Below are 16,651 nucleotides of genomic sequence, written 5' to 3'. Positions count from 1 at the left end.
TATATATATATATATATATATATATATATATATATATATATATATATATATATATATATATATATATATATATATATATATATATAGTTTGGAGGAGATGGCGACAGCTGTCTCGAACACCTGCAATTGTTAATGTTTGTGTTCAGGTGACGACATGTCTTGATTCGATGTGAACCTCTCCAACAGCTCCGTCCTGTGTTGCGGATATGCGCAGCAAGGGGTGATTGCGACTCCCTCGTCGGGTTCCTCGTAACACCACCACGACGGGATGCCTGGCTCACTCGACCACATGTGCATAAGCACAGGCCCGTAGCCAGGAATTTTTTTTCTGTGGGGAGGGGGGGGGCACCTGCTGAAAGCCTTGACTATTTGTGAAAAACGCCTATTTTCATGATTTATTTTCGATAAAACACCATGTGTCATCAAAATTTCGGGGGGGGGGGGGCATGGGCCCCCTGCCCCCACACCTGGCTATGGGCCTGATAAGCACCCTCTAGGAAAATCTAAAGCCCCTGGATATTTTTGGGAAAGTACCGTCTTTCTTTTAACCGAGCCGCCACGCTGAGCACAAAATGAAACACGGGCCGTCGCCCGCTTCCCGGGCGACGGCCCGTGTTTCATTTTTCGCCGAACCCGGCTCCTCACCACTATCCTATCAAGAATACCATGTACGTCACACTGATAACGAACGTTGCGCGCGCTATCAGCGTGACATAGCATTCTTGATAGGAAAGTGGCGCGAGCCGGGTTATAGGGCCGGGGCCCCCACGGTGGCCGTTTGGGAGAGGATATAGATAAGGTTTGGACACTTGGGAGAGGAGGGTTGGACACTTTGGAGAGAATATGGAGGAGAGTGTCGCTACTTTCTATATATTGAGGGACTTTAGGAAAATGTAGAATCACTAGAAAATTTTCAAAGTATCGCATCTGTTTTCCGCGCGCCGCCGCCGACGCGATTGGCTTACTCGCATCACGAGACCTCTCGCCGCCATATCCCTTCCAAGCGCTTTGGGTGCAGGCGCGTTGAATACAGAGCGCGGCCGGACATTTAGCAGTACCACGGTCCCTAGAAGTACTTCGTCGCTTTTTTAAACGCGTCATGCAGATGCCAGTAGCTCACCAGTAACCGAACGTTGCTGGTGAGCTACTCCGGGAATTTCGTATATTTTTGAATTCCGTGTGGGAAACATTAACGTCAGAGCGTCGTTGTACGTTGCTGCATATATAGTTGGCCGCGGAATGAATTCGCCCCCCTCGAAGAACACTCTGCAGAGAACTACACAAACTTTGCTGGAAAAGATGTCATGCAACAGGACACTTCACCTTTGCGGTTCGCTATGTTCAGCGATATTGAAAACTACATACTACATACCTTTCTATTTGCTTGGCTGTTTATCTCGATCTGCTGAACAGATTGTGCATGCATTTCGAGTTATAAGTGCGTCACGCACGAGAGCGAAATCGAAGACTTATTAAAATAATAACTGTTTCCTGTATACCTTGTAGGCAATTGTCGCGTGATCATTTGCCACTGCGCAAAACTGAAGCGTGGAACTCTGTTGATAAACTTGATATAAGGCAATGTTATTAAGCGTATTTATTTTTTTTTTAAATGTTGCTAATGCTACATTACGCCGAGCGCACCCTTACAATACTGTTAAGTGGGTCAGAAATGGTCACAACAAAAAAGAAAAAAAAACGGCTTATCCTCCCACGCATTGAGGGAATCGATTTCATGCGAGCCCTAGCTCGTATACACATACTGTGTTGCAGTAGCACGCGCGTTAAAAATTTTCGGGATGTGCTATTTCTGATCAAAATAACATAAAGCACTGCGCCGAGGAAGTTTTAACAAGAGTGCATTACGAAAAAAAAAAGTTGGAATTGAAAGCAGTGCAGAAACCGAACCCTAGCTGTTTACGCGCTGGCAACGCCAAAAAAAAAAAAGCTTTGTCGGAACACAGCAAAATATTTGCAAATGCACTGTGACATTGGGAATATTAAGGAGACAAAAAATAGGAAATGAAACTGAGTAGTGACGTCAATCATTTTGATGGCCTATTTTCTACATATCTGTTAGGAAATGACAATGTATTCGCAAAAATAAAATACACCTTACCTACCGCACGCAGATTCGCCCGTGCGTTCGGCTGCTGGCGTTCCGAACTGAGACAAATACTTCACGCACAACTTCCACTTACCGTACACACACCACTTCTATTACAGATAACACCCAGCTGAACAGCAAGCATGGTGCGCAAGTAAGGTATGCGTCAACGATCAGTCGAAGGACGCAATGCTGAATATTCTCGATGTTCGATAATGTTCTCGAATGCGCTATGAAGTGAACCTGAACACCGACTGCAAAGCTAGCGCAAACAGTCGTTCACCAAGTGTCGAAATAAAGGGCATCTCGTACGGTCATTATGCTAATGCAACTATACAGCTACGGACCTTGCGAACACACCCCGCCGCGAAACGAAAAGAGACCGATGAAGCCACGAAGAGAGTTCGCGAGCACATGGCAACATTCGCCGCACGTTTCATTAGCTACACCGCTTACCGCGCAGTCGATTCATGACTGTCGATGACTCGAAATCACTTCTGATATCCTTTTGAAGAAACACACACACACACACATATTGCAGTTACGCCGAGCGTAACACGGCATCGAGGCGAAAAGATCGGTCCCTTCTCAACACACGCTACCAACGCGCCGAACGGTCCGGAAGGGATATGGCCGCCGCCGCCCAATGTTGCCCGCGTGCAGCCTACCTTTGCGGTACTCTGAAATTTTCCAGTGACTCTAGGAAAATAGGAAAATGTAGGGTGCCTTGATGCGCGTTTTGTTGCGCGCACACATCGAGGCACACTAGGAAAATGTGGTGCTCAGCGCCCCCGTTCAAGCGCCGATCCCCGGGGAAAGCTTCGTGGCCGACAGGTGCATGCCAACGGCGTCTGCCATGATGAATTCCAGGGCCAAACGTATACACTATGTATAGTATAGGATAGCAAGGGGTGGGAAAGATAGAGGTGAAAGGGTAAAAGCCAAGGCTGGACCAGATAGGAGCCCACCAGCTCTGCTGTGACCCAGCCTTGCGCGACTTAGTGCGAGCTGCGCCAATTTCTTTAGATGCGAAGCAACTTATGGCGGAGTTCAATCCGGTGGTGGTGGTGTGCGGCGTGACCACCCTTACTGCGCATCCTCCTCCCCCTCCTCTCCTGCGCCCCCCTCCCCCTTTCGCGCGCCTCATTCTCTCCTGCGCAACGCCGCGATGAGTGCCAGCACATGCGCGTCCCCTCCCCTACTCTCTGCTCTCCTACGCTCCCCCCTCTCGCGCGCCTGTCGACCGCGTTCTCCGCTCGCCCTGTGAGAACGAACGGCCAGACTAGAGGGAAGACACGAGGCGCGTAGCGTTCCTCTTTGCGTTCCACGACGCTTTGAATGGATGGATGCAGCTTACGACGCGGGACTTCGCCCCAGCTTTAGAACCTGGCGAGCCAACTCCTTAAAAAAAATTACACCATCTCCCCGATGCTTCGCATCCACACATGGTTCCCTTTAGTGGGAGATGGTGTAATTTTTAAAGCTTTGCATTGAAGACAGAGCTTCACAACTTAGCACAGCAACACTAACATCAAAGAAAAACAAGATTCAGTTGTCATTCACCGTTTATTGCGACTTGCAATGAATCCCTCCCCAATCCCTTTCTTTTATTTTTTGGTCAGAGCGACACATGACATATTTGCAACTGAACACAGATTGACAAAAACCCTGAGAAAAAGGAAAAAAAGAAGAGAACATTTATAGAAAAACAGACAACAAAAAATGCATGTTTCACTGGAATACACAACATAGCACTTTCAGATAGGGTCCGTGCAGATTATATAAGCGATAGGAAGTGGTGGCAAAGTAAATAGGGTCCACAACTCTGGAATGTCCACCCTAGCACAGGTGTTGCGTGTATAAATATACATATCATAAATAGGTGTAAATAAATTAGAAGCAAGCTAAATATAAATAATAAGTGGCATTTGACTGCTGCTGTTTCTTTGGAAGCAAGACAAAAAACAAAAAAAAAAGAAGAGTGCCCAGTCTGATGACTAGCCGGACTGTAAGTAAGCCAGCTACAAGCAAAGCTTGTCGAGCACAAATGTGCATTCTCTGGTGACTGAGACAAGACAAAAGCGCGCAGTACACTTCTTTGGTTTAGTAAGAGTGCGCAAAAATGCAGTTGTCAACCTTTGGTTATCGGAACTTATCACAATACCATTGTAATGCATGTTCTAGATGTAATACGATAAAATGAAACAGACTGAAATGCTTTACAGTAAAACCTCGGCCTAACGAATTTTCAATTATAATGAAGTAAATGAGTAATTGTGTTGCCACTCGTACAGTGTAAATAACAAACCTTTATAATGAATTTCCGGAAACAACAAATCCATTTTCGTGTCAGATAAGGCTTCACTGTAATGGGCTTTTACTGCACGTCGTTATCCTCATGTGAACATGGACACAAAATAGAAAATTTGCCCGCAACTTTCGCAGCGAAATAAGCTCAGAACCAGGGCCCAAATTTTCTAATAATCCACTATGCCCCCCCCCCCCCCCACACACTTATTTTTTCTTTTAATTTAGTCATGACTGATTGTGGTTATAATTATAGGGATCGAACCAATGTCAAAAGGCACAAAAAAAAATAACGGAAAATAAAACTGATTATTAGAAAATGTGGGCTCTGACATGAGTTATCCTTCATGTAATTTATACAAAGAGCCTCTTCGAAGCAGCTGCCAAGAATTAAAACATTACAGAAAAGTGACCATGATATCACCGGCACATTCACAAAAAAGGAAAAAAAAAATATTGACGATGAATAAGCAGGAATGCGCATGTGGAATTAGGCTGCGCGTGTATATCTGCGAACGAATAAATCTCTGTAGGTGTATACATATATCTTGTGTGTATGCATATAATAGCAGCTCAAGGTGACCCTTTAGTATAATCTCAAAGTAGAGCTAGGAAGCTTCTGTGACACATTGCTCCCACAGTTTCCAAGAGGGTGCTAATTATTTTCAATAGAAAAATCAAGCAAAGTGTAATATTAACACTTGAACACTTGCAAGATGAAAGGAAAAACGAAAGAAAGGGCAATCTTCGCATGCATCATAAGTAAAACATTGTTTACTGCCTGGCACTGGTGACTGCAGTAAGAAACCTTGAATGCTGAGGACACACATTTTACAACTTGATCATCATCAAGCTCATCCAGAAATTTTCTCGTGAGGCGCTTGCACCACATGGGTAATCTTCTTAGATGGACTTAACAAATACGAGAACATGCTTCAGAAAACTACACAATGGACACTTTTGAAGAGGTGGTGTGTGTGAATGAAGACAGTGAAGCAAGAGGCGGAGCTAAGTTGTACGTTGAAAACTATGTGCATGCAATGCCGAAGATGGAAGAATAAAAAATATAACTTTTGACAAACAGCTGCTTGTGAAATGGAAACTAAGGATATGGTATCTTCCCGTAATTTGATGTGTCAAACCAAACTGCCATTCAAGGATGTCAAAGAGATGCTTGATGTGGGATAACCTATGCTTATAGATACATAAGTTCCAAATCCATGCGAATGCACTGCATTAAGAAAATAATAACTTAGCTGATGGTGAATTAGCAGGGAGTGTGCATTTTGAAGTAGTTCAGGTGGCAAATTCAATTTCCTGCCAAAAATGCCCAGCACGACGCCTCGCCCGCACAATGATGGTGCGGTCAGCAAATGTGCGCGGAGCAAAATACAGTAGCTGTCTCACTCTTCAAACTCCAACTTTTTAGACTCACTCACATTAAGGGCATAATCATCTCAAAGTCAAGGGATGACTTTCAGCTGGTTTCCGGAATCATGGGGCCTTCTTCGCTGAAAGTCATCGCATGACTTTCAGTGAAGAAGGCTCCACGATTCCAGGAAAAATCCCTGTGGTCAACAGTAATAAGCAGGAACCTTTGGTCTTGCTGCATGTGACCAAGCAGAGAAAAGTGTCTCGTGACAGAGTAAAACATTGAGCGTTACTGAACGAACGAAAGAAACGCAGCCCTGGCAATCTCTAGGAAAACAAGTGGCACCCCAAAGGACACTGAGGGAGCAACGCTTGGATGCCACGGGAAAGGAGTGTTCTCACAAGCCTAAGCCTAAGTGACCGGACCCCACTGCACAACCTGTGTTGTGCAGCACCAGGTGGCATGTGCATACAGCTGGAAAAGGGGAGGCGTTGGCGAGTCGGCGGCATCCTTCCCATCATTCCACTGCACCTGCTCCTCAGAGGTTCACGACGCTGTCTCCGTCCCTGCGGGCATCCAAGTCCGGAGTCGACGCTTCGGGTGTGGTGTCTCTGCTCGTCTGGCGCAGCTTCTCCTGCATCTGTGACAGCATCTCCTGCATGCGCCGGATCTGCGCAGAGGAGAAAAGAGCAGTCATTTCACAGGTGCACAAAGACGTGAAATGAAGTCGTCGGCCAAGGTAGCTCAGCAGCTCCAGTGCTGGCTAAAAAGGTGGTGGGTTCGATTTCTGATAGTGAATGCCATAATCTAACGAACGCTGAACACAAAGACACATCTACGATGCTTTTCAGTGCACGTTGAAGAACCCTGCCTGGTTTTTCATAGCACAGCATCTCTTGTAACTAGAGGCCGGATTTTTAGGCATCAAAGACGCGCATTTTAGGCACCAAAAATAGGCAGACAAAACAACGTTATAGGCATCTCTTGTAACTAGAGGCCGGATTTTTAGGCATCAAAGACGCGCATTTTAGGCACCAAAAATAGGCAGACAAAACAACGTTATAGGCAGTGCTGGGCAGTATCGAACATACATGTATCTTAGATACTATCTTAGATACTATTTGTGTATCTTGTATCTGTATCGCAATACGTCTCGTAAAACGTGCATCAGCATCTGTATTTCCGATACATTGAAGAATGTATCATGCATCTTAAGATACAAAATACTGCGATTGCAAAACCACCGTGCGAAACAATAAACGCTGACTTAACTCCGCTTCCCAATCTGATACTGTTGCCACTAAGCCACCACAATTAAACTAAAGAGAGTGACATCATTTTATTTTTCCAACAAAGTTTTCAAACGAGGGCAGGCAATGAGCTCTGAGCGTCCCTATTGAGGGAGCAGTCACGTGGTAGCCCTTGCGTTGTCTTGACAAACCAGCGCGCGAACGCCTACGACCAGCAGACCTTTCGTTTTCTCGTTTTTTTTTTTTTCTCTCTTTAGTTGTGTCTGTGCCATGAAACTTGGCTCTCAGCCGCTGTCCCGTGACACACTCCAATGTGTGCGGCGTCTTTCGCACAAATTCTGATGCCTCTGTAGTGTCGTTATCGAAGTTTCTCTTGCGTTGTGCTTCGTTACGAAGTCGGAAGAACATAAGAATGGGGTTGCTTTGCATCTCGTGGATTTCACCCATCGGCGACTTGAAGGTCCTCGTGGATGTAATTTTGACTCATATGCAACGAGATTGACTTATATGTAAATAAGATTCTAACATCTATTGAACCACCGGTACCGATTCTGCATCCAACAGAACAAACATTCAGCTAACAGAAGCTATCTTGGCGTACCTCTCTTTTTCTTTTATTCAATGAGTTATTAAATCATAATTTGATTGTTAGCACAAGCTCGTCCTAAGCTGTCCTTCTTTTCCATCCCATGCATTACCTATGTGTCTGTATGGTTTTCTTTTTTTTCGTCTGCTTAATGCAATATGTCTTTAACGTACTGCCAAGGTAAGCTCTCTCCTTTATTCTTACTTTTAACTCTCTGCGTAATTTCAGCTACTGTTTGTGTACATATAATCCACTTGAGTTTACTGTTATGTCAAGGTGACCTTCAGGACAAATATATAATAATCTGCGCATGCCTGGAGTATACAGTAACAAAAGTTCCGCTTACTACGTAGTAAAATAGCAAAAATGTGTTTGCATTATAATAACGTAAATTATTAGGAGCCATCTTACGGACGTTGGCAAAGGGAGTGGAGAGACATTGTTCTACAAAATGATCTGTTTTTCTCATGAGCGTCCCAACGAGTGGTTTTGCGCTATTTTCCTTAGGCACTGAATTTTTTGTGGTTTTATCTTAAATGCTTAATTGCCACAGCTATTAGGGGTTACCCGCCGTGGTGGTCTAGTGGTTATGGTGCTTAACTGCTGACCCGAAGGTCGTGGTGGCCGCATTTCGATGTAGGCAAAATGCTAGAGGCCCGTGTTAGGCTTTAGGACCCCAGGTTGACGAAATTTCCGGAGCCCTCCACTACGGCGTCTCTCATAATCATACCGTGGTTTGGGGATGTAAAACGCAACAATTATGCTCTTGGGGTGCCACCTGTAACGGTTTCTATAATTTTTCGCTGTGTTTGATACGAAACCGTTATCTATTTTACTTAGCTAGATATATTTGTTTTCCTTTCTTAAGCTTCCTAAATGTGTTTACTGTTACTACACTCATACCTCATTATAACAAAGTCGCATCCGTCACGGAAATAACTTCGTTATATCCGAAAATTCGTTATAAACGTTTATTTGTAACACTGTAGCTATTACAAGACTATTCTTCATTTACTTCGTTATAACCGATAATTCGTTATAACCGTGTTCGTTATAACGAGGTTTGAGTGTAATCACCAGGCAATTGGAACTATAAGCGGCAATATAGTGGAAATAGCGGTGGTGTCCTGCGGCACAACCACAGGACACCGCCGCTATGTCACTGCAGTTTCATGTTCTCTACGTAAACACGATGCGTATCAAAGAATGTCGCTGCCAGCGTTTCTACTGCTGTACAACTGCCTAATGATTCGGTATTGCGAAGACTGTAATACGTTTACAGACATGGTAGAACTCCCCAGCGCTATTTTCACCATCGTGCGGAGGCTCCTAATTGAAGTTCTTGTGATTAGATGGAAAACCGCCAGCACGTCGGCAAGCAGAGCAGCGACTGCCACCAATTACACAAGCGACAAGCAAAAACCGCAATCAGCTAACGCAACGCCAATAAGTTATTTCGGAATGAAATTAATATGCCTTGAGCAAGAAAGACAAAGCTTTTGAGATATTAACAGATATTTTATAGAAATGAAACAAAATTGGTCAGAGTTCATAAATTTTCAAGCGAACATCTTTGCACATAGGTGTTTAGTGCTACATTACCTAGATATATATTAACAAATTTGCAATTGTATCGAAGTATCTTGAGATACAATTGGAATGTATCGTATCGGATACAATCAGTGTTGTGGTATCTTGTATCTGTATCTGAAATACTTCTTGCCTGAGTATTTTATATCGTATCGCGATACAATTTCAAGGTATCTTTGCCCAGCCCTGGTTATAGGCCTCCAATACAGTAAATATAGGCACCCCCCCCCCCAACAAATGTTTACATAAATACAAATAACTTCAATACAAAGACATGCGTGACCAACAACAAGAAACAACAGGACAGCAAGAAATGTTATTGTTTATGTTGGCAGAGTTGAACATATCACGGGTGCAATTTTTTTTTTTGCACGGTTTGCAGAACACAGTCTCTCCTTTTTAATGCGATAACGTTAAAAAGCTCATTTGACAGAAATTCCGATGTCGGCGTCGTTGGTTGTGAGCAAAAAATAAGCATTGTCTGTGAGCGAAAATTTGAGACAGATGCAAATAAATAAATAATAAAAAAACTTCGGATCTGTGTGTCAAGCAGGTGTTCTACCACAGAGCCACGCCACTGCTTGGAACTGCTTCCAAAAAAAAAATACCTATACGAATGTTGTGTAATGCCAGAAGTCTCCTTAATGCATAATGTTATGTTGCATGGCAGAAGTGTAGAATTGCGCCAGGCGTCAAGACATGCGAATTGTGCAACGAGTGAGGGGTTTAAAGGTCTAGCCATTACAAAGCACTCAGACATATTTAATCATCCGCATCGGCAAAAGCATCAACAAAGTGTGCAACGAGTGAGGGGTTTAAAGGTCCAGCCATTACAAAGCGCTCAGACATATTTAATCATCCGCATCACCAAAGCATCAACAAAGTGTGCAGCTGCACAGGCTCGCGTAGTGGGTGCTTTGCCAATTCGCAAAAGGAAGCATTATGGCGTAGTGGGTCCTCTGCGACTGTACTTGCATTGGGGAATCTAGGATCCTTTGAAACGGCCAGTGTTACTCCCACAGTCCTTCCATTCCTTGCGGCATGATTCAGTTGTCCACCAAGAAGCGAAGCGAGGCTACTAATTGAGAAGGTGATGCGAACTGGGCCCGATTACGCTATCACGTTCTACTCTTGAAGGCGAAACTCAAGCGTCCTCTAAGTTTTATTCTACAGCATGGTGAGTCAAGTGTCCACTGTTGAATAGAAAAACTCCTGGGTCTCTTTGTTTTCAGCATGGCTCAGAAGGGCAGAGCAGGAGCAGATAGCCAGACCACTGAAAGGCCAGAACAGAGGAAAGCTTCCTATTGGCCGGGTAGAATCGTGTAGGGACGATTGTGTCCCCTGTCAGTGAACACCTTGAAGGGGTCATGAAGCAACCCTTGGGCTTGTTGAAAAAACACAACCTGCGGAAAGCTGACACGGCTATGAACTGCTCTGCAAAATATTACAGTCGTGCGCGCCGCGTGAAGGCCACAAGCAGAGCGCGAAGTTGCCGTTTCCTCAGGCGCCCTCTTTTCAAACAGAGGCCGGTTCTCACTCTCGTCGGTGGGCGGGGCGCCTGCACGTTGACATCGCGGAGGCATAGCATGCTTATTAGCCGATAGCCGGATGAGACGCGCTTCTTGCCACGGGGCGCCGCCACTTGCCCGTGCCGCACTCCTCAGTCTGCTAACTTTACACGGTAGCCGCACTCGCGCATGCGAATGACAGCGGGAGAGCGTTCGCGTTTCATGACGCGCGCTGACGTAACTTCTTACCCCCGTGCCATCCCTCCCTGTCTAGCTTCCAGTGCGCTCATCGGCACGAGAAAAGAGAGGAAGCGCTGAGAGCGTGCGCCAAATCCCCGTAACTCCGCTGATTCTTGACGGATTCGAGAAAGTTTTGCGGCAACCGATTCGGGAGGCAGTAAACTCCGATACTAAGGTCATTAGATTATTACTTGGAAAAGTGGTTCATGACCCCTTTAAAAAGTAAATTACAAACAAAAAATCTGCGTGCACACCACATTTTTTCTTTCTTCCTTTGCTCTGCGGTTTCGCATTCGCCAACCGCCGGCATCGTGTAAGCGCAGCGGCATATGCTGGCCGGCGCATCCCATTTCACTGCTGCTAAGCGGTTGTTTCTGGAAGTTGGCTGAACTAGAGGGCTAGGTTGAGCCTTATAGGGTTCTAAACAGGCAATGTCACCTAGCAACATGAGTAATGGTCTCAAACAGCACTTGAAAGCAAAACTTGAGGCTAAATAGTGTTCATATAGGCCCTGATTTTCAAAATAGGCATTTATAGGCACTTATAGGCATTTAGGCACAAACACCAACGACAGGAATTTATTGGCACTATGAAAACGCTATAAAAGCCCTTCTTGACCTCTAGTTCATGCTCATACATCAAAGTGGGGTGGTAGGAGTGCAAGGAACAAAATAGGCATTTGCCTAAAATCCGCTCCGTACCCATAACCCACATGCTGCTTTATAATCTAAACCATGCAGCTTCGCATGAAGGCTAAGCGCAGGTGGACAGAAGTGCCACATTGCACAAATCGGATGTTGACACCTCACTGCGAGAATTGTTTCATCCACGAAAGATACAGCTACTATATTATACTTGGGTAATATTACTTGTAGAAAAAAGGTCACACCATAAAAAGGTAGTTTGCAGTCATTTGCTTCCTCAGGGTGAAATGTGTTGGTTTACGCACCATCATAGGCATCTATGTAGTGTGAAATTATGCTTTCATTTATGATGGCAAAATTTTGCAGTGTACAAGTGACCTTTCGATTTGGAAGCTGACTTGACTCGCATCTTACGGAAGTCTGTAGCAATGAGTGTTGCAATATAGTATGTGCCAGAATGAATGCAGGCATGCAAGCTCTCAGGTGTCTTCGGCCTCATCAGAAAGAGCCATATTTCAGAAACATTATGCGGCACTGCTTTCCAAATGAAACGCTTTTCTGTTGTGTCAGAATCCAGCTTCCCCTTGCACAACTGATAATTGATATGGCAATTGTGGCCACCATTTGGACAAGGTGAAGGGCAACAATTAAAATGAAAATGGCTTGTGACAGATTTCAGTGGTAAATACATAAATACGTAGTAGTAGTTGTAGCCTTTCAGTCAATGCTTGGACCACATGAATGAATGTACTATACAAAAGCAACAAACTGCTCTGCCCAAGAGTGTTGCAGGAGAGGTGGACTGTGTTAGAAACACTTAATTTCGATTGAGAGTGCGTTTGTAGGATTATTACGGCTCCAGGTTGATTGAAGTGACCCAGCTCATATCGTCTACAGTTGTTGAAGTGCCCTGCATAGGCAAGAAACGCATTACTGAAGGAAGAGGCTCAATGTTGTGGGTGAATGCTTGTACGAAGCACGAAAGGCATACAGACTCGTATCCACAGCGAGCAGAAGTGATGCGAAATGCCAGTATCATCACTGGAAACACTTGCTGTACCACAATGAAGCGATGAACAAGGGCCACTGGCAGTGAATTTCCCAGCAGTGGCTTTCTAGCTGAACTCGTGTCCTGATGGGCTCCACCAGGGGCACACATTCCTTGTTCAACGACTCCTCATCGTTTTAAACTTTCATGTTCCCTGGAACACCTACCTTGTTTTCATTTCTATCTTATGAAAGGTGTCACTTTACCAGATATGTCCTTCCTCTTACACACTAGTGAAATTGGAGGTGGTGAAGTTAGGGCTGGGGGCCACGAGACACAACACAAGTGACGAACACAGAGCAGGTCAGAATGCTCACCTCTTCGTCTTTCATCTGGAGCAGGCGATCAGCTTCCGATATTCCGTCGTATGTGGTCGTCACCGAATCTCTGCCTGGCTTCCTGCACGCATCACGTACGCGGGTCAGAATAACGATGGGCATGAAGAAAAGTTTGCGAAAACAGTGCAACAACCAAGGACGCTCTTCGAGCAAGAAAACTTCTAATGTCTGTACCACCGAACCTACTACTAGTACAAAGCAGCGAATCAGCACAATCTGTCTTTGTTGTGCGCATCTACAGTACAACGTCAGTATAATGAATACGGATATATTGAAGTATCGGTTATAACGAAATAAATGAACAATAGTCGTACCTCTAATACAGCGTTATGAATGCACGTTTATAATGAATTTTTAGACGTACCAAAGCCATTCCCCCGTCAGACGTGACTCCGTTATAGCGAAGTTTAGCTGTACTGAATTAGATCATCAAACAGTGTCATTGCAGAGCTGATTTATAGGACTGTTCTTCCACTGGTGCTCATATAATCTTAACTGTGATCTTAAATACTGGATAGTGCATATTGAACACAGGACAGAGAGAGAACACTGATGCACAGGACAAGCGCTGGTCCTTTCTCTGTCCTGTGTCCAATCCGCGCTATCCAGTATTTAAGATTATGAACCAAATAGCACAGCCAAAAATTTTGTTAAAGGAGTACTGACATGACTTTTAAAATTTTTCGGGTTGTTGCTCTAAATGAAAGCACGGGTGTCGAAAACCCTAAAAAGAGTGTCGCGGTGCCTGGGGATGCATTGCATATATTTTTAATACCGCTTTTTTCAACCAGCAGTTTCGGTTTCGGTTTCGAGAGTGCAGCTTCATAGTGACGTGTCAAGTCTGCCCGTGACATCACAGGCAGACTGCAACCCACGAAATATGCACCTGCTGTCCTTTGCTGTCAGTCGAACGTGGTTCATGATGAGTGAACTGTCGTCCAGTGCCTCCGACAGCGATTTCTGTGATTTAGGTTGCATGCAGAACCTAGACTTCGCAAACCAAGTGAGCTGACTTGAAATGTCATAGGGCTCTCCATGCGGTGAAGCTGCCTTGCAGATGCTGGGAGATGAAAACCTTAAAATCAAATTTAAATATCTATACGTGTTTCCCGGATGCGGTGTGGGAAGAGCGTTAACAATACATGCCAAGGAAACCAAAAACGTCCGTTTTGCTGCACTTCAAAATCGTGTCAGTACTCCTTTAAGCTTAATCCTTTGAGGGTCAAAGACGTACATGTACGTCATGCCCGTATATTTAAAACGCGTGCCTTTTTTGGTAATTTCTCTTGCTTGCCATGTGCTAAAACGCTATGGGAATACGTGGAATTTTTGTCCTTGCATTGATCTCTCTCAGTTTTTTTTATGCTTTACTACAGCAGTGCGCTGGCTAGTTTCGGTTTTGTTCTTTGGCCAGTTCCCGCTTGTTGCGCCCACAAAACTGATGGCTTTCCGGTTTAGAATTCTCCTAAAAGGTGACCATTTTGTTACTCTCTTGTTTATTGCTCCCTGGGGCGCGATTACGCCTGTTTCCGTGCAGGCGCTGACTGACACAAACGATGCCGCTGTGGTTGCGTTTCCTGTTTCGAGGATTCACAAGAACCGCTTCCGTCTTCTTGGTGATAAGACGAAGGATTATTATAGGTTTCGGACTTGTTTTCGCTTTCCAGGCGCACTCACAACTACATTGAGGAGTGCTATAAGGTGGGCTAGTTGGTGTTGATTCATCTTCAAAAGTGTGCTTAGTGAAGAACACAGACAAAAACGAAAACGTACAGGACATAAGGCAACGAGCGCTCATTGCCTTATGTCCTGTAGGTTTTCGTTTGTGTCAGTGTTCTTCACTAAGCGCACTTTTGAAGATAAATCACAACTACAGTTTTCTTCAGTACGCTCACCTGCGCAGTTTGCTGTCACTATGGGAGTGCAGGCCGGTTTCTCTGCTGCAAGCAAGTCTAGCACGATTCTTCCGAATCGCCACTCGACTGCCGAATCAGAATCTGATTCACTAAATGTCAGCCCATCATACGAGGAGTTACTTACGAGTTAAGACTTAGATGTTGAAGAGTGAGCGACATCTCAAAAGCGTGCGCAGCGAGACGATGCTGACTTGATCAAAAGTGGCTTTTCTCCCCCCTTATTTCCACTTACGTCACTCTGTGCACTTATTTTTGTACGTCTGTGAAGTAAACAGACGTTTATTTCAACACATAATTTTTAACAGTTGTATAGGTTTTTTTTAGAATCTATCTGGCTGTTAGTCACAAATAAACCATGTGTATGTAACAACCCAAATGATTTTATCGTCAGTTTATGGTCACCCAGAAGAATTTTAGACAACTTTTTTTAAATAGATTCGTCTCAAGAATTTAATTCATCAATTAAAAAGTGCACATTTTTGGGATGAATTTCACGAAAAAAATCGACCCTCAAAGGATTAACTATGATATTAAGGAGACTATGAACTGAGCAGCGAATGGCACGTGTGTTGCCTGCCCTGCTATAACGGAGCATAGGTGGCAAATTTTGTGAAATCGTTGGGCACAAATTTAATAGGGTGAATAACAAAAAATAGTTATTGCTCTTGTTTTGTGGCTCAGTTTATCCAAGTTTTAGAAAGAACAAATAAATATATTTTTGGTGAAAGCTTAGAGGCTCTCAAACACACACTGTCAATCACTCAAGCAAGGTCTAACATAATCAGGTCACTCCAGGCTTGTCCTTCTTGGGCAACAGCTGGGATTCCTTCCTCAACACTTCCGCAGGAATTCAAACGCGCACATTTTGCGATGAAACATTTCCTCTGCAAGCACTCTACCAAATGTGTTCAGCAGATAACAGTACATTTAATTGCCAGTCAGCTAAATGTATTTTTTTAGATGTTCATCCAAAGTAAGCACTCCACTGGCTCTGGTCACTTCTAGCAAATTCATACACCAAGTTATCTTCAATGGTTTAATTAAATATGTCATGTGCTACAGAAAGCAACAAAGTAGGAATGAACTCCGTAGGCACTCATTTGATAAGGAAGATAGAAAAAAGTCAGTTTGGCAAACAAGAAGTCTGGCTTTAGACAGCACCACCTGTTTAAGAATTTACTGCCGATGTCTGAGGCTGCTTCAAAAGTTAGTTGATAAAGCAGAGAGGCCCAGAGAGAAACCGAAAGTGTTTTGATGCGTGCCCGACTGGCTTCCAGTCGAAATACTTATGTTCCGCAAAACTTGGTATTTTCTGTGGCGCTCTGTGTTTATATTCATGTGAAACAGACCAGTGCACTGACCCTGAGTATTGAAGCAGAGATTAAGTTTGTTCTCATAGCAAGAATGGGCTTAATCTAGAAGAGGAAAGTCTTAACAGCTCCACACAACCTCAAGAGGCAATACTTGGGCCATTTTTCTTACCTGGTTTTACTAAATGGGCTTTGCGTGCTATACAGAGCTATACCATTAAAAGTGTGCTCTGGGGTGAACATGCACGGTTTATGCCGACAAAGGTACATACAGAAGAAAATAAAATAAATTATTAATGTGATGAGGCGCATACTGACCCCCTTTCGCGGGCCGCTTGTTGAGAAATCTTCTGGATGTACTGGGCACGATAGTTCTCGTAGTGTACATCGCGGGTCACTTCCTTCAGGTCTTGCATGTGTGTGCTGAAGAGGGAA

The 16,651-nt window shown here is 44.3% G+C and overlaps 1 protein-coding gene across 3 annotated transcripts in view; it reads right to left on the bottom strand.

The window, feature by feature from the left end:
- Positions 1 to 3,522: 3,522 nt before the first annotated feature.
- The window catches only part of LOC119390607 (septin-2), a 29,648-nt gene continuing 16,519 nt past the window's right edge, over positions 3,523 to 16,651 (bottom strand). For 2 of the 3 annotated variants that reach the window (XM_037658197.2, XM_037658198.2), the window contains 3 exons: positions 16,535 to 16,639; positions 12,970 to 13,051; positions 3,523 to 6,456 (listed from right to left, as the gene is read on the bottom strand). In XM_037658197.2, coding sequence (XP_037514125.1) covers positions 6,325 to 6,456; positions 12,970 to 13,051; positions 16,535 to 16,639 — 319 coding nt within the window. In that variant the 3' untranslated portion in view covers positions 3,523 to 6,324. The remainder of the gene's footprint in view (positions 6,457 to 12,969; positions 13,052 to 16,534; positions 16,640 to 16,651) is intronic. The other variant, XM_037658200.2, reaches the window with a different exon arrangement.

The sequence above is a fragment of the Rhipicephalus sanguineus genome, chromosome 4 (genome assembly GCF_013339695.2).
Source record: "Rhipicephalus sanguineus isolate Rsan-2018 chromosome 4, BIME_Rsan_1.4, whole genome shotgun sequence".
Taxonomy (NCBI): domain Eukaryota; kingdom Metazoa; phylum Arthropoda; class Arachnida; order Ixodida; family Ixodidae; genus Rhipicephalus; species Rhipicephalus sanguineus.
The sequence above is the reverse complement of the archived record's forward strand: the minus strand, read 5'-3'. Positions and strand labels throughout refer to the sequence as shown.